Consider the following 23,879-nt stretch of genomic DNA (forward strand, 5'->3'; position numbering starts at 1 on the left):
AATTGGTAAGTATATTAGGTAAGTATATTAGACAGTTTATCATTTTACAATTTTAGGCCCAAATGAACTTTCTTCATATCTCGAAAACTTCAACAATATCTTAATGCTGAATATCTTTCATAGTGTAAGGATGTTGAAAAAAGTTTCTCGAAATGAAAAAAAAGATCTGTGAAATATCTTTCTAGAACAATAAATAAGGGCTGATAAGTGTTCATTTTTTCGCTTTTTAGCATCCATTGTCATCAACCCTCTTCTTTTAAAGTTAAATTTTCAAACATATGTCATATTTTGTTATTTAGAGCCACAAAAAGTCTGAAGAAACGTGCAAGCAAAAAAAAGAGCTGTATTTTAGGGAGAGAATAGTCGTGTTTCATTACATATCTAATAATAATAATAACAACAAACTTACATTCTCAAAGAAACAGTCATAACCGTCAGGGGATGCCTTCTTTAAAGCCTCTTCCAATGAGCTCACTGTCTTGTAGTTGAAAGCTTCATCAAACCCGATATCTTTCAGATATTGAACCTTGTCATCTGAGCCAGCAGAGCCAACCACCTTACAACCCTGAGATAAACGTCAGATTTCAGCTGGCAACAATATTAACCATTTTCAATATTTAAAAACGTAACGCATTTAAGCTGTGTAGTCATTGCGCCTTTTACTGAACAACTTATGAAGAACAATCAGCAAACAATCATAATATGATTATGATTATTTATATTAACTTATATCGCTGGTAGGCAACCTTTCTATCACAATCTACTGGTATTTTGAAGATGGGGATCCAGTTTATCGGGGGCTGTGTTGCTTTTTAGTTCAATGCTGCAGAAAATTCAGTGCTATGCGTGAAACTAATACACTGCACGTCGTGGCTTTAGGAGGGCGAGAATGAGAGGAGAGCCAGCTCACAACTCTTTTCCTGTCGCCACAGCCCACTGAAGTCTTTCACGCTCAAGCTTTGAGGCTAAAGGTATTCTTTTAATACCTACTCAGTTTCCTTTTAGTCTTTCAGCACTGTGTACTAAAAGTTCTTTTGGCACCTTGGGGGAGATTTAAGGTAAATCTCTGCAACCATGTCAACAAACAGCGTTGAAGAGGACCGGAGCACCTACCCTCAAACACCGGAGTATCTGTAGGGTGGATTATGCCTCTTTTTTTTTAATTATTATTACATTCCACCTCCCTGGGCCAATTTTTTTATTAACTTGGAAAACCCTTTTAAGCACTGTATGGTGTTTTTAATTAGGCACTGTATTATGGTTTTATTTGAGGACTATATAGTAGTATTTTTTGACCACTGTATGACACTATTATGTAAGCACTGTGAGGCATTTTTTTGGCACTGCATTGCAGTATTATTTGGTCTGTATATGGCATTTTGTGGCATTGTAGTTTTTTTTTACACTGTATGGAAGTATTATTTATAAACTTAAAGGGGTTATCCGGATTCTTACTTTTTTTTTTACTTAAGGGCTGCAAGTGTCCTGAAATAAAAAAAAAAAAAAAACAGTACTCACCTTTTCCTTTACCTGCTGATCCATCAGTGTGCATCAGTGGTATGATGCATAAAAACACGGTTTGTAACCGCTAAGCCTTCTGATGGGCTGCAGTGGTCACATGCTGCCTAAATGTAAACAACCGCTGGAAGGGCTGCCAGAGCGTTATCCCTGGATTGCCGAGTCAAGGAAAAGGTGAGTACTACTTTTTTTTTTAATTTCAAGACATTTGCAGCCATTATTAAAACATTTTAAGAAGCTGGATAACCACTTTAATGGCAGTATCATACTAGCATAGAGAGTATTTAGGCCATCAACATTAAGAAATGCTGGTGTTTGCCTCGACTAAACTACTAAACAAATGTAAAATACGTCAAATAAAAATATGTATATAGTATTTTTCATAACACCTAAATATATGAGTGAAATTAGAACCGTAAACCTTCAGCCAAATTAGAACCTTCAGCCCTATTTCAGCGCCAAAGACATATTTGTCCCAATGATGACAGTACTCACAATGATTTTGGCAATCTGTCCAACTAATGATCCAACAGCCCCAGCAGCTCCATTGACCAAAACAATTTCACCTTTTTTTGCTAAGCAGATCTCTCTTAAGCCAAAATATGCTGTTAAGCTGTAAAACATAACAATTATTTTTGTGTAATAGCATTTGCTCATGGTATATTTATTTTATATGCAAAATAAAGTGATTTATTCAATCAAAGCAGAGATGCGACGTTTCTCTCCAAACTTAGGAAAGTCCTAAGAAACGTCGCATCGCTGCATTGATTGAATAAGCCACTTATTTTGCTCATATTGGAGTGCTGCGGAATTTCTTTTTTATATACTGTATATATATATATATATATATATATATATATATATATATATATATATATAGGAATAGCACATGCTTGGGAAGTAAGCTGAGCACTTGATTTCTACTCTTCAATACCTGTATAGACTTTGTTAATTTAAATGAAAATCAAAAACAGTAGAGGGTGATATGGCACCCCCTGCTGCATCAATATATGAATACATAATGTACAGCTTTATAAATCTTACAAAATAGTGTAAAATTACCATTAACAGTGATCATTAACCACAGTTATGTTAGTGTTACAAAAGTCTGTTTCGATCATTGGAAACATGTATCAAAAAATGTTTGTACATGCTTAAAAAGATGTAGCAATTCTTCATATGTACATACAATATTTCCAATGATGGGGAAAAGTTGTTCCACCATTGTTGCAAGTATGGCATGCATGTAGGTCCGTTTCCAACAAGTGTTGTGATGAGAGTAAATATCAGAACATTGTATCTGATTGGGTAGTGCAGATGTTATAAATCTATAGCCTAGTTAATATATGACTCCATATTACAGGGTAATGGACCGAATTAATGACTACTCACCCAGGCATTCCAATTGTTCCAAGAGCCAGGGTCTTTGGAATGTGGTCAGGCCAATTTGGTAGTAACGGAGTAAGATCTTTGCCTTGAGAGATTGAATGAGTTGTCCACCCAGCATTTGAAAGAACATAACTACCGACTGGGAAAGCAGTATTGTTACTTTCCAAAACTCTACGGGAAAAATATTATAATTATTAATGTAACTCTTGTCATTTTAAAATTCCTAACATGAGAGCAAGTGTATATATCTCTTAACAAGTGTATAATCATTTTTTTAACCTGAACCTAGCATTTAATCCATAAGCCATCCATGTTGTACTTCGGTGTCTCTTTTTATATAGACTAATGTGACTTTATATTTAACATAGGACAGTGTTTCTCAAGGTTTCTAAGCCAAGCACTTTCCTACTCAAGTGTACCCCCTGGGGTATATGTGTCACAGGTTGAGAACCTAGGACATACATAGTCTAAATACATTTTGTTTTCAAATCATATTATGTGAAATGCATCTTGGCATTTTAACATTCTTTAACAGTTTACATGTAAACAATTAGGGAGATTTATTAAGACTAGCTTTTTATACACCAGTCTTAGTAGTTTGCTGGAGTAAGATGTGACACATTTATTAAGAGTCGAATGCCCCTTAATAAATGTATCACATCTTTCGGCCTGCCATGCGTATCAATCATGTTTGGGCCCAATCCACATCTTCCCGAGTGCTGCATCAAAAACAACGTCCTGCACCGGCGTCAGTACCTTGTATGATTTGCAGCCTGCTGAGAGCCTGAGGGAAGAAACGGAGCCGTGGAGTAAATTTTTTTTTTATTGTCCGATGAAGATTGGAGTAGTCTGATAAGGGCAGATAGTCTAATCGGGAAGGGCGGGGGGGCAACGTACGGTATCCGGCATGAGCCTTCACCTTGCTATGCCCCACAGAGTGGGTGTGGATTTCGCCTATAATTTATACCACTTTCTGGCGTAAATTCTAGTAAATCTGTCGGGCTGAAATGGCCCCGTCCCTTTTATTAAGCCACAACCCCTCTAGGACGGCATAAAATGCCCAAATGTTGCAATTTACCCACAAAAGGTTAATAAATTCCCCCCCCCCTAGTGTTGAGTAATTGAATTAACTTGTAATAATTTATATAGTGGAGATTACGGAAGTTGCTCATAGCAACCAATTGCAGCTTCTGCTAATCCAGTGTCTGTGCAAAGCATATTCTGTCAAGCAGTATTATGCGGGATATAATTGTTATACAAGACACTGTCAGGGGCATAGCTATAGGGGTGCAGAGGTAGCTGTTGCAACTGTGCTCTAGCGCCTTTGGGGACCTAAAGGCCCCTGTTCCACATAAGAAGACACAAGTATTATAAATGGCACATGGTAGGTGGGGGTCCTGTTAAAAATTTTGCATTGGGGCGCAGGAACTTCGATAAACGTCGCTAGGCACTGTATTGTAGGCCGATGTAGGAAAAACACATCACCCACCATGCACTGCACCAGAGTACAGTATATTATAATATGTCAGGCAAGTTTTTATCGGTGTGTCTGTGAGCATAGCACAGACAGATTCCAAATAAAAGCCAGCCTCACCCACATTCATATATGTTCAGTATATCAGAAAATATTATATAAAGGTGAACCTCTTAATAAATTAGGCGCATCTTACACCAGCACTCTTTAGATTAAGAATGGTGTAAAAAAAAAGCGAATCTTAATAAATTCCCCAGTTTCTTGGAGTCTTAAGCTGACCCTACATATGTATGTTGGCCGAACCCGCCCATTTTGTCAGGACAGGCCAACCACCTAATGTATATGGCGGTGTCCCGACTCTCCCCCCGACAGCAGATATTGGGGGAGGGAAGGATCAAACTGTTGAATTTTAACATGCTTGATCCTTTTGTTTGTAAGAAGATAAGCCACTGCCAGAGAATTCAGGAATCATCTTTCTCCTATCTGCCTATTGAAAACACATGCACGTTGTTCGGATGAGCCGAGCGTGCATGTGTAAGAGGGAGTTGTTAGGAATAGCTGTCATCCAAACGATTATTCGGTCAACAACTTTCTAAAGTGCATGACCTGCTTTAGACTCCGTGGCATACAAAGAATGGTTATTTGGAGAGTGGATGGACAAGAGCAGGAGACATAATTTTCTTGCCAGATATAAACATTTCTTAATAGATCTCTATAGTTTGTACACCTTGTTGCCAAATCTCACGTAAGAAAGAAACAAATCATTAACAATTACCTTGCAACCTGAGTGCCCATCATGATATCTCCCTCCTTCATCATTCTCTTACTGTAAGGCCTTTTTAAACAAAAACAAAAAAGATAAATTGAACAAACACTAGATCAAAATATACTTCAATGACAGGAAGTACAAAAGAGGTGGTAATAAGTAATAAGTGCTGCTCAATACAAATTGAAGAATTTTCACACTTCGATTATGCGTATAATTCAGTGATTCAAACACTTGTTCAACTATAGCTCCTGATTGTGTAGGAAGTGTTCAGTGCGTTGTTGCTTGTGATATTCGATATTGCCATAAAGTCAAAATTATTAAAAAATTGACCATTGCACGCATTACTGAAGCATGTAAAGCCATACTGGCATTATATCAGGGCTGGTGCCAGTTCTGATAAATACGAGATGGGCTTGTGAACAGTGGGCCGCCTGCTGGCCGCCCAAACAATTAGTGTCGGACAGTGTCGGCGGCCTTCTGCCTCTCTAAGGGGGAGGCGGCGCCACTGAAACCACCCCCTCCTGCACTAATTGTACCTGCCTTACAATGACGCTGATTCATAGGGCGGAATGACTTCATCGCACCGGTTCCGTTGTTGAAAGGCGCTCATTGGTGGAGAAAATCATTCTGCCCTGCCAATCAGCGCCTTTCAATAACGCTAGTGGCGCACTGCTTTAGTTGTTGAAAGGCGCTGATTGACGGGGCAAGTCATTCTGCCCTGCGAATCAGCGCCGTCGTGTAAAGTTGTTTTTTTCCCACTTAGAAGTGTTAGTGGCATTATCTAGGGGGGGGGGGAAGCTATATGTGGGACACTATCTTGTTTCTGTTTTAGACCGTTTTTTTCCGGCCGTTTTGCATCCGTTCCGGGCCTTGTTGCTGTTTTTAACGGACGATTTTGACCCGTTTTGCATCCGTTTTTTTCCCTGTCCGTTTTAAAATCGGATGAATTTCATTTGTACATTTTTTGCCACACACTTCCCTCTGTAGGTAATGCCACACACTGCTCTCTGTAGATACTGCCGCAGCCCACCTGTAGGTAGTGCCACACAGCCCCCTGTAGGTAGTGCCACACAGTCCCCTGTAGGTAATGCCACACAGCCCCATGTAATGCCACACAGCCCCCTGTAATGCCACACAGCCCCTTGTAGGTAGTGCCACACAGCCGCCTGTAGGTAATGCCACACAGCCCCCTGTAATGCTTCACAGCCCCCTGTAGGTAGTTCTACACAGCACCCCCCCCCCCATAGATAGCACACCCCCTACCATATATGGACACAGTGACGTCAGGCACTTCTGAAGCGGAATCCCTGACCCTGTGGCCAGTGTCTCCGCTCCATGAGAAGTCCCTGACTTCACTGTGTCCATATGGACACAGTGATGTCAGGCACTTCTGATTCTATATCTGGCGGGCACTGCATAAATATTGCCTCATACCCTATAAACAACAATATATACCACAAAGCAAAAACGGTTATGTATATACAGCAAAAAATACTATAGAATCACTATGTATATCACAAAAGTATAAATTTTATTCACAGTAAATACACTTCATAAATGATAAAAACACCCTAATATTTGGCCAACCAATGCATTCAGTCCCCTCTTCTCCTTTCTGACTATCATGGCATTATTCTGTTTCCAGCAAACGGTTTGATGCAATATTTTTTTCAGACACATGCTTATACAACTCAAATGCATGTTTAGGGGAATTGGTGGAAGTGTGGGGATATTTGTTGGTTGGCCACTTATTAGGGTGGCAACTTTCTCCCCCTCTAAGATTTTGTAGAGCATGTTTATGCTTTTTTAAGTGTTTTTTATCATTTATGAAGTGTATTCACTGTGAATAAAATGTATACTTTTGTGATATACATAGTGATTCTATAGTATTTTTTGCCATATATACATACCCGTTTGTGCTTTGTGGTATATATAGTCAGGCACTTCTGAAGCGGAATCCCCGACCCTGTGGCCTTTGTTTCCGCTCCAGGAGAAGTCCCTGACTTCACTGTGTCCATGTATGAACACATTGACGTCAGGAACTTCTGAAGTGGAATCCCCAAACCCCAGCGTTGCCGAAGTTTTGGCCGGGGAGTAGGGATTCCGCTCCTGCAGGGAGCACTTCGCATTGTGAGGAGGAGAAGGAGAAAGAGCGAGCGACGGAAGACACGGCCATCACTCGGGACACATTCCAGTGATGGCCGTGTATTACCCGGCCCCATAGACTTCCCGGGCCGTCAAAAAAAATCGGTCATGTGAATAGCCCTTTTAGGGGTCTATTGTTCCTACTGCGGCCGTGCGACGGCCATTTTATGAACGGCCGTCACACAGCCGGGAAACCCTGTTCTGTGAATAAGGTCTAAATCCCTTTCAAATCCACTAACATTCTACATCCATTACAAGTGAATGGGCTATTTTATACCCCATTCACATGCTGTAAAGGATCTGCCAGGCACTGCGGGGTTAACTCCCAGAACTAATCAGTCAGCACCTGAGAATACATCCCTGAGACTGACTCCTGCTTCCACCATTCAGGCTGGCAGGCTTAGGAGTGGGAGAGCCTATCGTAACCTGGCCAGACTCAGCTAGCTCCCGCCCTCGGTCTATTTAAGCCTGCACTTCCTGTCCCTCGGTGCTTGTTATTGGTTTGGTTTCCTTCCTTGTGGTTCCTGGCCCAGCTACAGCTCCTGCTATTTTTGATCCTGCTCCATACCGACCCTGGCTTACCGACTACTCTTCTGCTTTTCGTTTTGTACCTCGCACACTCCTGGCTTGACTCGGCTCGTTCACCACTCTGGTTGCTCACGGTGTTGCCGTGGGCAACGGCCCCTTTTCCTTGCTTGTGTTCCTTGTATGTTTGTCGTGTTTGTCGTGCACTTACTGAGCGCAGGGACCGCCGCCCAGTTGTACCCCGTCGCCTAGGGCGGGTCGTTGCAAGTAGGCAGGGACAGAGTGGCGGGTAGATTAGGGCTCACTTGTCCGTCTCCCTACCCCCTGCCGACTACATAATAACAAGCCCATACCTAGTCTACCCCTGGTCCCTGACACCACTATGGATCCCCGTGAGACCCTGGCTCAGCAAATGCAGGGTCTCTCCCTACAGGTCCAGGCCCTGGCTCAGAGGGTCAACCAGCCTGATGCTACCCTGGTAGTTCCCCGCACCGCACCTCTTGAACCCCACCTCAAGTTGCCCGACCGGTTCTCAGGGGACCGGAGGACTTTTCTCTCCTTTCGGGAGAGTTGTAGGCTTTACTTTCGTTTAAAGCCTCATTCCTCAGGTTCTGAGAGCCAGCGGGTGGGTATAATTATGTCCCGGCTCCAGGAAGGGCCCCAAGAGTGGGCCTTCTCCTTGGCTCCTGACGCCCCTGAACTTTCCTCCGTTGATTGTTTCTTTTCTGCTCTCGGACTTATTTATGACGAGACTGACAGGACTGCCTTTGCCGAGAGTCAGCTGGTGACCTTAAGTCAGGGTAAGAGACCTGTTGAGGAGTATTGCTCTGACTTTCGGAAGTGGTGCGTAGCTTCTCGGTGGAATGACCCTGCCTTAAGGTGCCAGTTTAGGTTGGGTCTGTCGAATGCCCTGAAAGACCTGCTAGTTAGCTATCCCTCTTGTGACTCCCTAGACCAGGTTATGGCTTTAGCGATACGACTTGACCGACGTCTCAGGGAACGACAACGTGAACGTTTATGTGTTTTCTCCTCCGACTCCCCCATGATGCCTCCCGAAGCTCCGTTGCTTCGTTCCTCCCCGAAAGATTCAGAGATACCTATGCAACTCGGGGCCTCCGTGTCCCCCCAACAACGTAGAGAATTCCGCAGGAAGAATGGTCTCTGCTTCTACTGTGGGGACGACAAGCATCAAGTGAACAACTGTCCTAAGCGTAAGGTTGCAGCCAGAGAACTTCCGCGTCTAAGTGATCATCGGGGAGGTCACTTGGGCGCACAGGTATTTCCCGTAAATATGAAACGTACTAAGATCTTGCTTCCCTTTCAGGTCTCTTTTGGTGGTAGGTCTGCTACCGGCAGTGCTTTCGTGGATTCAGGGTCCTCTACTAATATCATGTCTGTGGAATTTGCTATGTCCCTTGCTATGCCTCTTATTGATTTGCCTAAACCTGTCCCGGTAGTGGGTATCGACGCCACTCCTCTTGCTAATGGTTATTTTACACAGCATACCCCTGTTTTTGAACTCCTTGTTGGCTCCATGCATTTGGAGCAATGCTCTGTACTGTTGATGCAGGGATTATCGTACGATTTGGTGCTAGGTCTTCCCTGGTTGCAGTTGCATAATCCTACGTTTGACTGGAATACTGGGGAGCTAACCAAATGGGGTAATGAATGTTGTACGTCATGTTTTTCTGTTAATTCTATTTCTCCCCCTAAGGAGGCGAATACGCTACCCGAGTTTGTTCAGGACTTCGCTGATGTTTTCTCTAGGGAGGCCTCCGAAGTGTTACCTCCTCATAGAGAATACGATTGCGCTATCGAATTGGTACCAGGAGCTAAGCTTCCTAAGGGTAGGATATTTAATCTTTCTTGTCCCGAACGAAAAGCAGAAGAGTAGTCGGTAAGCCAGGGTCGGTATGGAGCAGGATCAAAAATAGCAGGAGCTGTAGCTGGGCCAGGAACCACAAGGAAGGAAACCAAAGCAATAACAAGCACCGAGGGACAGGAAGTGCAGGCTTAAATAGACCGAGGGCGGGAGCTAGCTGAGTCTGGCCAGGTTACGATAGGCTCTCCCACTCCTAAGCCTGCCAGCCTGAATGGTGGAAGCAGGAGTCAGTCTCAGGGATGTATTCTCAGGTGCTGACTGATTAGTTCTGGGAGTTAACCCCGCAGTGCCTGGCAGATCCTTTACACATGCATTGGAAATAAGTCTGCTTGAATTTATAGCTGAAAGGTGGTCCCATGTACTCAAGCCCAACACTGGCGGCTGCATATGGCCTGCAGTGGTCCTGTGTGCTTAAAAATGCCAGGGCTGATTTTAAGTCCCAGTCTGGGCCTGCATTATACCCCCTGGTCCACTTATAGCTAAACCCTGTACAAATTAGAGCTTACAATGGACGTACTCTATAAATGTACTGTCATTTACACACATGCAGTGATGTGTCTTGGCATTGCTCACTTGAACACATAATGAAGTAATTTTTCAAATGTGATGTAAAAGCACACAGTCATAATTTACTTGAAATTAGATAAAAATAGATCTGACGTGCAAAATAAACACAATAGGACAAACCGGAGAAAAAAAAGAATATGGTATAAAAACTCCCTACAAAGTCATGGTAAGGCATCACGCACATGGAACAGGTGTGTGCAGGCGGATGAACGGAGACACATCGTTCTGTACTATGGAGCTGTAGGTAATTGATGTGTCAACTTATGATGGTACAGGGTTATTCGCCATAGAGAAAAAAGGGGGAGATAGCCACCACACAGCTAATTATATCAGAAGATAGACCACACTGGTGTAAACTACCTGAGTTTAATCATGAATAAAGGGGAGGAAAAGAGAGGAAAGTATGTGGTCTCTCTGATTAGAAATAATATATATCTTTTATTAGTAATTCTAAAATAGTAATGAAACAATTGAAAACATTTCCAATGGGGCAGATAGGCATGTGTGAGTGACCCCTATACTCACATGCCCAATGTGGGTAGTGATATCTGCAGTATATGCTCATATGTCGAATTACCAACACAGTATTGACTTATGTAAATTATGGACCCATTCACTTCTATTGTTCACGGACTCCTCCCCGTTTATTTACGGGAAGGTCTCCGGGCCATAGAAGTGTACCGCAAAAGATAGGACATGTCCTATCTTTTGCGTTTTACGGGCCTTGATCCCATACTTTGTATGGTAGCACGGGCCGAGAATGGGGTGGCTTTCCGCGGCCGGCCGTGCACTCACAATCGCGGCTCGTGATTGCGGGCACGGCCGTGTGCATGTGGCCTAAGCGTCAATAAAGATGGACAGCACATGCCACACAGAAAAACAATTTAGTAAAAGTCAAAAGCACTTGCGTGTAGAACTAGGAAAAAAGGGAAAATGGTAGATTGTAGGGCAGACTGCGCCTGGACCCACAGATAGAATTATATCATCTGGATCAAAGAGTGCTTGCGTGTGAATTTATAAGAGAAAAAGGAGACCATCACGTCAGGATACGCCTGCATCCACAGATAAAATCAAACCTGGTATATTGAAGGCGCATGTGTATGGATTTATAAAAAGGAATCATGTGTAACCATTTAAGCAACTACGCTTGCGCTGAAAAATAGAACCATAACATATACTGTATATCAATGACGTGCGTAAGGACTTATCCTCATCAAGGCATAGAGATTACTGTATCCTAATGCATTTCCTGCAATTATTGCAATAAATATGCTGAGATCTCGGAGGGGCAAATATTTTTATAGCACTATGGTTTGCTCTTTAGTTCATTCTCAGATCTTCAATTTAGGACAAATCCCAACTTTAGGGGGAATTTCTAAGGCCTTATTCACACGAATGTATTTCTCATCAGTGTGCTGTCCGTCTTAATAAAGGACAGCACGATTCCCATGCAATTCAATGGGACTATTAACACATCTCGTTTTTTTTACAGAGCATGTGTCCGTTGAGAGAAACTCACAGCATGCCCTATTCTGGTATGTTTTTGCATAACAGACTCGCCCATTAAAGTCTATGTGTGCATGAAAAAAACGGACTGCACACGATGACATTTGCATTCGGCCATTTTTTCACAGATTAGTTGCCAAAGAAATGCAGAAAGAAAAGGTAAACCAGGAAGTAGTTGCAGAGTGTAGCGCAGACGGCTGCGGACTGTCAGCATCTCCCCCATCCCGGCGGCCGCGCCCGTCAGCGTGTGCATACTCACAACTGGCGTCCCCTGCCTCCTTCCCTGGGACGCCGGCGTGCTCCGGCTACTGACTCTGGGACCCATAGGGTGCACTCGCGCTCCAGCCGTTTCTTAAAAGGCCAGCACGCGCAACAAGAATATTGCCCATAGCCTATCCCTGTATACCCTGGACTATTAAAGGAACTCTGCCCACTATCCCAGTACCTGAGCAATGTTGTATTAACCCAGTGTTAGCCTGCAAAGTTGCCATATCCTGTGTCTGTTACCAGTCGGTATCCTGTGTCCGTGACCAGTCGGTATCCTGCATCCTGTATCCGTGACCAGTCGGTAACCTGTACCCTGTATCCTGTGGCCTGCTTCCAGGAATCCGGCACAAGCCTGCTTTCAGTAATACAGCATTGGCCTGCCTCCAGTAATCCGGCACCTGCTTGTATCCGCTACCTGTAATTTGACTGTATCCATCTGCCACCAAGGTACCATCTACCTGTGACTGTTAACACCTGTCTGGCCAGCAGCTACTCCGTTAGGGCACATTCACACGTGGCGGAATTGCTGTTGAATTCCGCTGCGGACAGTCCGCATTGGAATTCTGCAGCAGCCATTTTTTACATTTGTTTCTATACATTTTTAGAAAACTTAGTTCAGACGTTTCGGAAAATAACTGCGCGGAAATCAGGCTGCGGTGCAGAATTTTCCCTCCACAGAATGCTCCTTATGTTGCGGAGAAGCAATTCACTGCGGATTTTTGCATTGCAAAGGCTGAAATCTGCAGCAAGTCCGCTGTAATATCCACAACATCTCAATTACCTGTCAAATATGAAAATGTTGCTGCAAATTCACAAAGAATCTGCAGCAACATTTTCAGCTGAAAAATTCTGCCACGTCTGAATATGGCCTTACGGCGGAGTAGCCCAGTGGATCCACAACCCCTTTGGACGTTACACAGAGGAGAAAATCGGATGACACACAGACTTAACACGGACGGCAATAAAATAAAATTTAAAAAAAACGAATCTTTTTTTGCAGACGCAAATCGGACACACTTGTGTAAATAAGGCCTAAGGAATATGATTTTGGTTGTGCCCTTTGTTTTTTTTTGGGCTTTATTTAGCAAGGTTAGTTCAGTTGTAGGTAACTTTATAGCGATTGAAAAGGGTAGCTCTGGTTTGCTCAAGTACATTATGTTTTAGTCATTGTGAAATCCTTTTAGACAGTATAAAAAAAAGGAATATATCGATACCTCATGTATGGGTCCACACTGAAATACTCCGCTTGCACCAAAACCTCTGTAGAGGGGAAATTCATAATGTTAACTTGTAGCACACAATGTTCAAACACTTTTCATAGGATTATTCTCTAATCTGTAAGTGACAAACACTTCGTATCATGAAACCACTTACAATCCCACCAGAAAAAGTTGTCTACTGTTTCATAGAAAGTGACTATCTTCTGTGTTGATATTCGTAGCTGTCTGAAAATCAACTACATTATTAACACTCCTAATGGATCCGACAAATCCATCATTGCTCCTATTAAAAAGAAAGCTTTGATGGACATGGTGGCTCCGTTATGATCCATTTTGTAACAGATCCTAATGTACATACCCTGACAAATCCCATTGCCTTATAATAGGTTAGTAAGGTGACCATTTTTTATACTCTTCAAAATAGTGCAGAACATGCTATGCTATTCTGGCCATCAAAGGGTAACAGATCTTTAGAACGTGGCAATTTCTTCAGTTTTTCTATTGTCGCATTCCAAGACCCGTCATTTTTAATTTTTTTTGTCAACATTAGGTCTTGTTTTTCTGCTGGACGAGCTTTATTTTTTAATGGCACCATTATTAGGTACATATAATTTATTGCATAATTTTATAAATTTTTTGGGGCAGGGAGTTTTCAAAACAAATATCAGTTATTCCATGTGTCTTTTTATTTTTATTTTTACGGTACTTACCACACAGTATAAATGATATGTTAGCTTCATTGTGTGAGTTAATATGATTACGCCAATACGAAATGTATATAGTTTTTTTTATTACTACTTTTGCACTATATCCGATCTGATAGATGCATGAGTGATTGTTTTTTGCAGGACAAGTTGCATTTTTTTAATGGCCCCATGTTTGTGTACATATAATGTATTGCATAACTTTTCTTAATTTTTTGGGGGGAAGGGAGTTGGAAAAAAGTAGCAATTCCACCAATGATCTTTGGGTTTTGTTTTACGGCGTTCAACGTGGGATATACAGTAAATGACATGTTAACGTTATTCTGCCGGTCAGTACCAAATTCATATAGTTTTCTTTTTTATTCGTTTACTACTTTTGCACAATACAACACTTGGTACCATTTTAGGCCATGTTCACATGGAGTTTTTTGCGGGCAGAAAGATCTGCCTCAAAATTCCTTCAAGAATTTGAAGGCAGATTTTGACCTCCCTGCACTTTCTTTGCCGTGGTGTTTTTCGGCCGTGGCCATTGAGCTCCGCGGGCAAAAAACGCTGAGAAAATTTTTTTCTCTGCCTTCCGTTGATCTCAATGGGAGGTCAGAGACGGAACCGCGGGAATAGAGAGCATATCCCTTTTTTCCCCGCAAGCGTTTTTTTCTGCTCACGTGCAAAAAAACACCTCTGTCTCCCATTGAAGTCAATGGGAGGCGATTTTGGCTGTTTTCTGGCGCGGTTTCCGCATAAAAAAAAACAGTGTCAAACAGCGTCTGTGTGAACTAGGCCTAGGGTACTAAGGACTTTTTTTTAATCACTTTTTATTGCATTGTTTTTGAGGTGGGATAAACAAAAAAAATTGCAATTCTGGCATTGTTTTTATTTTTTATTTTTTTTACTTTATTCTTTTTAGTAAATATTTTTAAAGAGTAACTACTTTCAGAAAACATTTGATATGTCATAGACACATATCAGATGTTCTGATCAGTGGGAGACCACATTCTAAGACCCTCACTATCATTAAAACATAACACGAGCACATTACGTCTGTAATGGACGGAACGTATTTCGGCCGCTAATCCCGGACCGAACACACTGCAGGGAGCCGGGCTCCTAGCATCATAGTTATGTACGACGCTAGGAGTCCCTGCCTCTCCGTGGAACTACTGTCCTGTACTGAAAATATGATTACAGTACAGGACAGTTGTCCTGCATCGAGGCAGGGACTCCTAGCGTCGTACATAACTATGATGTTAGGAGCCCGGCTCCCTGCAGTGTGTTCGGTCCGGGATTAGCGGCCGAAATACGTTCCGTCCATTACGGACGTAATGTCTTCGTGTGAATCCAGCCTAAAAGCGCTCAGCTGATCACTATGCAACTTCGGCGTTGATCGCCGCTTCTCGTTAAGCTAAAGACGGGTTCATATAGAACATCTCTTTTATCAATACCTGTATCTAAGCGTCTTGGTCTCACGACAGAGGCAAGTTTATGTAGAAATATATGTTTTAGCACAATAAACTAAATTTTTTACTTCACAAATTTGTAATATTTTTATTAGACGCTATTCTGTGCAATCTCTCTGTATTATAAATTGTGACCGGAATGTTAAAACCTTCTCAATTCCTAACAAAATTCTTAGCATAAAAAAAACCATATAAAATCCAATCATGTTTACACTTACCTCCATTTTTTATCTTTGCCAATTGTTCCTCCTTTAATTTGAAGTCTGACAATTTTGGGGCCCCCTCAAAGTGTTTGATGAGGGTCCAGGCACGAGACAGCACCATTCTATGAAGGCTGAGAGAGTCAAAAGAAGAAATGAATCTAGTAACAGTATTTCCTATGAAGTCTATTAATATTGAAAAGTCAAAGAGGTTGTCCCCTTAGAATAAAAATGTGCTGTTTCATTGGCACGATTAACAATGCCACATTCATATCATTTAATAACCTTGCCCATAATCCTATCCTTGTTTACATTTCTACAAAGCTGGTTGGACAGTTTTTGTGCTAATATTTGTGTTACATATATGTGCCAAAGGTATAAATTATTGATATGCACGGCATATTAGCCCAACCTAAGAAAAAGGAATGACATAGCAAATATCATGAATACAACCGAATACATTTTCACAATGACTTGACTAAATATTCATCAGTTCATTAGAGCCCTAAACTTTTGAGCATCTCTTCTAACAATAAAAAACGACAACAATTTTGCTATAGCTGTTTTTTCAGTATAGATTTCAGAGTTAGGGTATGTTCACACGGCCTATTTTCAGCCGTTTTTCAGGCCGTAAACACCCTGAAAAATGGCTAAAAATGCAGGGGCTGAACTCCTCCAAACATGTGCCCATTGATTTCAATGGGAAAAACGGCGTTCCATTCCCATGGGGCGTTTTTTATGTGGAAGTTTTTAAAAAATGGCTGTGTAAAAAAATGCCTCGTAAAAAGACGTGCATGTCACTTCTTGAGCAGTTTTTGGAGATGTTTTTCATTGCCTCAATAGAAAAACAGCTCCAAAAAAGGCCGTAAAAAAACGCAAGTTGCTTAAACAACTGTTGAAAATCAGAGCCTGTTTTCCCTTGAAAACAGCTCCGTATTATCAGCCGTTTTTTGTTAAGCGTGTGAACATACCCTTAAAAGTGTTTTCCCATTTTATGTAACTGAAGTTTATTAAATGTATAATTGAGAGTTATGCAACTTTTTAATATACATATGTAGGGCTCCTGAGGTCTTCCAAGAGTTCGCCAATGACATCTTCCGAGATCTCCTCTATGTCTGTGTCGTGGTCTACCTCGATGACATCTTGATCTTTTCTCCTGACCCGACGACTCATCGGAGACACGTCCGTCAAGTTCTGCTGCGATTAAGGGATAATCGCTTATATGCCAAGCTGGAGAAGTGCGAGTTTGAGAGAAATTCTATACCCTTCCTGGGCTACATCATCTCGGATCATGGTCTTAAGATGGATCCTGAGAAGGTAAAGTCCATCCTGGAATGGCCACGCCCTCAAGGCTTAAGGTCCATACAGCGCTTTTATGGGTTTCGCCAATTTCTACCGGCAGTTCATCCCAAACTTCTCTTCACTGACAGCTCCCATATCCACCCTCACCAAAAACAGCATGAATGCCAAGGTGTGGACTCCAGAGGCAGAAACTGCGTTTAATAGCCTGAAGAGTGCCTTCATGTCAGCCTCAACCCTCCATCATCCTGATGTGTCGTGACAGTTTTTGTTGGCGGTGGAGACCTCCACGGTTGGTGTAGGCGCACTTCTGTTCCAAAGAGGTCCCAAAGGCAAGGCAGTGGTATGTGGTTATTATTCTAAACTTTTCTCTTCCGAAAGAGCACAACTACTCGATTGGGGATAAGGAGTTACTGGTCATCAAGTTGGCTCTGGAGGAGTGGCGACATCTACTGGAGGGTGCAGCTCACCCAATTTTGATATTTACCAACCACAAGAACCTCACCTATCTCCAGTCGGTCCAAAGGCTGAATCCCCGTCAAGCCAGGTGGTCGCTGTTCTTTGCCCGGTTCCAGTTTGAGCTCCACTACCATCCTGCCGACTAAAATGTGAGGGCCGATGCCTTGTACAGGTCGTTCGAGACTGAGGGCGTCATGGAGCCTCCGCAAAACATCATTCATCTGTCCTGCATTGTCTCTGTCAACACCCTGCAAGTTAGAGACATTCCTCCGGGGAGGACTTTTGTACGCCTGGCGGACAGAAGAAGAATTCTTCGCTGGGGACACAGCTCTAAACTGGCAGTTCACGAGTGTGCCCGTAAAACCCGAAACTTGATTGCCCGTCATTTTTGGTGGCCCATGCTGCCCAAAGACACCATGAACTTTGTCTCGTCCTGCACGGTGTGCGCGGCTAACAAGGTTGCTCACTCCAAGCCTACTGGCCTGCTCCAGTCGCTGCCTGTGCCCAATGCTCCCTGGCTGCATATATCAATGGACTTTGTCACGGATCTGCCTCCCTCTGCTGGATGCAGTACGGTCTGGGTGGTGGTGAACCGATTCTCAAAAATGGCTAATTTTGTTCCGCTGACCGGCCTACCTTCTGCTTCTCGACTGGCCAAACACTTGATCCAACACATCTTCCGCCTGCATGGCTTACCTCTGCATTTCGTGTCTGATTGGGGGGTTCAGTTTACCTCAAAGTTCTGGAGAGCCCTCTGTAAACTCCTTGATGTGAAGTTGGACTTTTCCTAAGCCTACCAATGGTCAAGTGGAGAGGATCAATCAAATCATGGAGAACTATGTACGACACTTCATTTCCAGGCAGCATGACGACTGGGGGCAGCTTCTTCCTTGGGCCAAGTTCTCCTATAACAACCACACAAGCGAGTCCACTGCTGCCACACCGATCTTCATTGCTTACGGCCAACACCCACAAATTCCTCTCCCGGTGTCAGCTACGTCCCAGGTGCTCGCAGCTGACTCTGCATTCATGGACTTCCTGCAGATCTGGCAGCAAACCCGATCCTCTATTGTGCTGGCGGTCGACCGCATGAAATGAAAGGCAGACACAAGGAGAAGAGAGCCTCCTCAGTTTCTACCGGGTACCAAGGTCTGGCTGTCCTCTAGGAATATCCGGCTGAACGTGCCGTCATAGAAATGTGCCCCCAGGTTCCTCAGACCCTTCGAGATCCTACAGCAGATCAACTATGACTCCTAGTCCTGCAGTTGCCCCCAGCAGTTCATCAGATTCATTCGAGGTTAAAAAGATCTTGGACACCAAAAGAGTGGGAGGAAGAGCTTTATATTTGGTGGATTGGAAGGGGTTTGGTCCAGAAGAGAGGTCCTGGGAGCCAGAGCAGAACCTCAATGCTCCTACCCTCGTGAAGAAGTTCCTCAGTCGCTCTGGTCCCAAGAAGAGGGTGCGTAAGAGAGGGGATACTGTAACGTCCGCGGCCGCAGACCGCAGACTCCTCTCATCCTGCCGACGCCCTCCTTCCTGGAGATGCCTACACATGCAGCCATCCTGGTCTGCAGTGACCACTAGGGTGCGCGCTCTAGCTCAGTCCCGACCTTAAAGGGCCAGCGTGCACACATATTTAGTATTGTCTAATCACCGTGGACTATAAGAAGGGCCCTGCCCCTTCACTCATTGCCTGAGCATTGTTCTGTTTACCTGTGTTAGTCTTGCAAATGGTCGCTTAGTGTTTTCCAGTTCCCAGTGTTCCCGTTCCTGCTACCTGTATCCCGTGCTACCTTGTTCCTGTACCTTAGAGTGTTGGAGTCGTGTTGTGCCACTGATCACGTCAGCTGTGTTACACCACACCTGGTGTCTGCTGCGAAGGTTCCATCCGAGCTAACCATCGCTACTGTCTGAACTACCACAGGTACCCTTACTCGGACTATAGACTTTACTTGGTACACTGTGTGACTAGCTGCTATCCCGGTATGGCCCAGTGGGTCCACATACCCACAGATCGTGACAAGTAGTCACAAATTTTCTGCCACCACACTAATGCATTCAGCTTCAGATTTTTAAAAACCTCATAGTAACAAATCACAGTGCAGCTTTAATTTTTTCAGAGATATTTAAATTCTAAAATTTATTACAGCCTGAAAGAACGATTAAAAGTATTGATCTCTATTGATTCCTTAATATTAAAACTGGCTCATAAGCCCATTCATGTCTAAATTAAGGCAAAAGCAAGCGGTCAGAGAGGTGAGAAGCGTCAGCAGGTGATAGACATACATCCACCCACAGATCACTAACTCTCCTTATGATATAACATTTCTCTAAGACCCTTGCCACTAGTGCAGTCCTCCATACAACATTATCTCTTCCCCTTGTTAAGGTTAGGCTCTATTCAGAAAAAACTGTGTGTCAAATCGGCTGTGAAAAACTGATGTTTTTAACGGCTGATTTGGACCTGTGCGGGACCTGTTTTCATGGATCCCTCATAGGCTTGAGTCTATTGAGGGATCCGGGAAAACGGGTAAAGGCCATGTCCTATTTTTTCTCGAGCCGTTCACACGGGCCGTTAAAAAGAACGGCGATGTGAATAGCCCCATAGAAATGCATTGATTTCACTGCAGCCATATGACGGCCGAGTTTCCCTGTTGTCTGAATAGGGCCTAACTGTCTTACCCAAGTCGGCAATACATCCTAACTTTACACTTGCAGATTGGTACCTGCAGCAAGAGATATCAGAAGCTATTGCTGACAGCGTTCACAGGTCCTGTAATTTTTAACATGAGGACACCAGCCTCCTCTGTGTGGTTACAAAGCACAGGAGCAGTAGCCACTCTGGTTTTATATTGTATGATAAAAGTGGGAGCAGCCATTCCCCCAAGATGCCCCTCTTCAACAAAGAATTCAGCAACTGTAAGCACTGGCTACAAAATTCCCAGCGACAACGACCATACTGCGCACAAGTAGAGAGTACCTTCACATAGGGAGAAATGGGGGAACAAATAAGAAAAGCTGCCAAACTCTGCAATTGAGGTAATAAATTATATTAAATCTATACTAGTACAGCTATTATTAAACAATGTAGATAAAGTTTGTTAACTTTACAGGTACACTTTAAGAAATCCAAAATAAGCTCTAATTGTTTGCTATGGGCAACAAATCCAGATTTTCTGTTAGAAAGTTTTGATAAGGCCTAATGTATCTCCAAATCACTTGCTTTTCAATACTGCAGAACCACCTTTCGCCAGAATATATGGAAAATAATAACACCATGATGTATAATACCATGTAAAGTATAATGTCGGAGCACCCAGTGGCACCTACTGCTTCTTCAAAGACATACGTGAAGTACAGCTACAAATACAAAACAAATGAATATTTCCCACCCTAGCACTCCCTGTCCCAGCAAGAGCAGTCAGTAAGGCCTAATTCACAGGAGCGCTGCGCATCTCGGACGTGAAAAACTGCAGTTTTTCACGTCCGAGGTGCATCCGTGTCACGCATCCACCATAGTTAAGAGTCTATGGAGGGATCCGTGACGCGTGAAAAGATAGGACATGTTCTATTTCCGTACGGACCCTTCACACGATCCCTTGAAACAACGGCTGTGTGAACGGCCACATTGAATTACATAGGTCCGTAGGACGGCCGCTGTTTCAACAGCTGTCAGGCCTAATATACAGAAAGTTGTAAGACATGTTGTAAAGAAAGTTGTAAGACATTTTTAACCCTTCTGGGTTAAAAATGAAACATTTCTGACAGTGTCCCCCAACTATCGTATAGATATGATTATTAATACTGGCTCTCCTCATATGAGGCAAAGTCCCCTCAAGCTCCAGGGCCGGGGTGCGCCTGGTACCTCAGCAGACCCTATAGTTATGCACCTGCAGCATGTATACTTTCCTCTTTCCTTCTCAAATGCGGGTGGATGTGGAGCGCCATTTGACATTTCACCTCAGGCAGCAGAGAGGCTAGAATCACACAGTAATCACTCACAATGTAATACGGTCAGAGACGTATCGGGGGGGGGGGGGCATGTGGCCTGGGGTGGTGCCAACAAGCCACTTTGCCAAAGCCAGAGTATTTAGTTACAGGACTACAGCAGCGAACAAGCTACGACTCAATTATTGTTATCAGTATATTGTTTTTTTGGGCTCCTTTTCTTAAAATTGGTATAAACCCTTAAACATGTGATTACATTTTTAACAGAGTGATCATTGCTCGTACTACTTTTTAGATAAATAATGACCCCACTAGTTGACATGCATCCAAAAATTCTCCACCATCAAATGCTTATCTCAAAAATAACAGTCTGTTATGTTTTTTTAAATGTTAACTTACAGCTGGTACATAAAATCTGACATATATTAACATAGAAGGTGTTAACACACTACAGGTCCAGCAATAAGTGGGTTAACGTTAGGAAAACATGTGTAATCTCAGAATGCAGAAGTGTCCTTATATGACCCACAAACTTTTTTATAGTACGGCACATACTCGACAATACATAAAACTTACAGCTACCATCAGCTTATATACAGTAGTCTGAAGCAAAACATTTCGTAGTTACCTCATTGTTCGATGACCAAAAATATTCAGGGAGAATTTCTAAGAGCCGGGAAGTTTTCCTAGTTTCCTAGACTCCTCCTTTATGAAAGTGATATGGGCAGTTAAAGGGGAAGGCTCAGTCTTTATGACAGATGGACATAGCTGAAGTACCTGACTTGACTGTATTATGCCCTGACAGATAAAATAAGGTAATTTTCGTGAAATGCCACAAACAATTGCTATTCAGTTGTCTATAATACATCCATTTATGCTTGGAATGTTAAAATACGTTCTCGAAAATGCATGAATCACACAACTGGCTTACTAGTATTAGATGCTTTTTAATAGAATTCTTTTGTAACTTGTGCTGGCTTTTTATGTTAAGTATAATTTGAACAATAAGAGTATATTAAGACTGTTTAACTTTTTAACCCTCTAATGTGGCACTATTTTTTATTAGGATGGCACAAAGGCGGACATTTTTATTGTGTGGGGGGCACAGAGGGGACTCGTTATTACTGTTTTGGGGCATTATTACTTTTTAGGGGCATTATTACTTTAGGGGGTAAGTGAGGTATTATTACTTTGAGGGGCATCTTTACTGTTGGGATAAAAAGGGGGCATTATTACTGTCAAGGGGCATTATTACTATGTAGTGGGCACACATGGGGAATTATTATTTTCTAGGGTACCTACCACTATGTGGTCATTGTATAGTGGTAATATTGGTCTCGGTATATTGGTGTTATTAAGGAACAGTATGGTAATATTCAGCCACTATGTGGTGGTATTATTTGGTCCTTGTATAATCAGTAATATTAGTCTATGTATAGTGCATTTTGTTTAGCAAAAGTATGGTGGTAATATTTAATCACTGCATGATGTTAATATTTGGTCCTTGTATAGCAGTATTATTTAATAACTATATATGTTTATACATTTTTTTGTGAGGGGAGGAACATACCTTGGTGATTGTGCCCCTGATCCTTGAAGACCCTAAGAAACGCCCCTAAATAGAAGTTCTGATAACATTGCCAATTGCTTTCCTTGCTTTTTTACAAGTCAAAATGTAGCAGGCAAGTGGATACAATCTGATGTGTACAATATTTTAATGCTCTGTTGTATGGATGTGTAAATTAGGTGTGGCATTGACTTTTTAATCATCTGGAGAAGGTAATAAGTTCAAGCAGTTAGAGCTATCATTCACAGCAAAGTTAACATTGGCAAGCCAGACAAGGTGTGTCACAAGGAATGGCAGATAAATTAGAAAATGTTTACACTTAATTTCTTTACTTTTCTCTATTTTGTTGCTTTTCTTTAACATTAAAGGCCTCGTTCACATCTGTGTCGGGCTTCCGTTCATGGGATCCGTTCGACCTTTCCGTCAAGAGGAACCGTAGTCGATTATGCTATTGTTTCCGCAAAAAAACAAAACGCAACGGAGACAAACCGAAACCATTTGCAACGGAAGCATTTCCACTGAAATCAATGGTGATGCAAACTGAAGTTATGGTTTCCGTTTGGCTTTCCGCTCATGGGTTCCCCTGACGGAAAGGTCTAACGGAACCCATGAGCAGAAGCCCAACGCTGATGTGAACCAGGCCTAAAACATTAAAAAGGATTATTTTCATTTTTGTAATTGATGATTATTAGAACCATACATTGTATTACACCATTCCTGTACCTTGATCCTTTGTTCTTCTCAAAGGACCTTAAAAAGTAAGTAAGTAGATGTAACAGCAAGGGTAAAATCTATGTCAAATTCCACCACCTTTTTGCAGCAGACTAGACCATTTTTTGCAACCCCAATTGCACTTTACAGCAGACTTTCCATATGTTATCTGTTTGGAAAATCTGCAGTAGATCTGCATATGAATATGCAATAATAACAACTACTGGCAAATTACAAATTAATGTTTTGTAAAACATAGATAGTTCTTGTTA

The 23,879-nt window shown here is 42.5% G+C and overlaps 1 protein-coding gene across 1 annotated transcript in view; it reads right to left on the minus strand.

The window, feature by feature from the left end:
- The window catches only part of LOC142742148 (prostaglandin reductase 1-like), a 49,100-nt gene extending 27,053 nt beyond the window's left edge, over nt 1-22,047 (minus strand). The window contains exons 1-7 of the mRNA XM_075851629.1: nt 21,958-22,047; nt 15,642-15,757; nt 13,257-13,302; nt 5,157-5,216; nt 2,911-3,078; nt 2,014-2,131; nt 410-565 (exon numbers count right to left, since the gene is read on the minus strand). Of these exons, the coding sequence (XP_075707744.1) occupies nt 410-565; nt 2,014-2,131; nt 2,911-3,078; nt 5,157-5,216; nt 13,257-13,302; nt 15,642-15,757; nt 21,958-21,962 (669 nt within the window). The 5' untranslated portion in view covers nt 21,963-22,047. The remainder of the gene's footprint in view (nt 1-409; nt 566-2,013; nt 2,132-2,910; nt 3,079-5,156; nt 5,217-13,256; nt 13,303-15,641; nt 15,758-21,957) is intronic.
- Nucleotides 22,048-23,879: the final 1,832 nt, after the last annotated feature.

The sequence above is a fragment of the Rhinoderma darwinii genome, chromosome 1 (assembly GCF_050947455.1).
Source record: "Rhinoderma darwinii isolate aRhiDar2 chromosome 1, aRhiDar2.hap1, whole genome shotgun sequence".
NCBI classification, from domain to species: domain Eukaryota; kingdom Metazoa; phylum Chordata; class Amphibia; order Anura; family Rhinodermatidae; genus Rhinoderma; species Rhinoderma darwinii.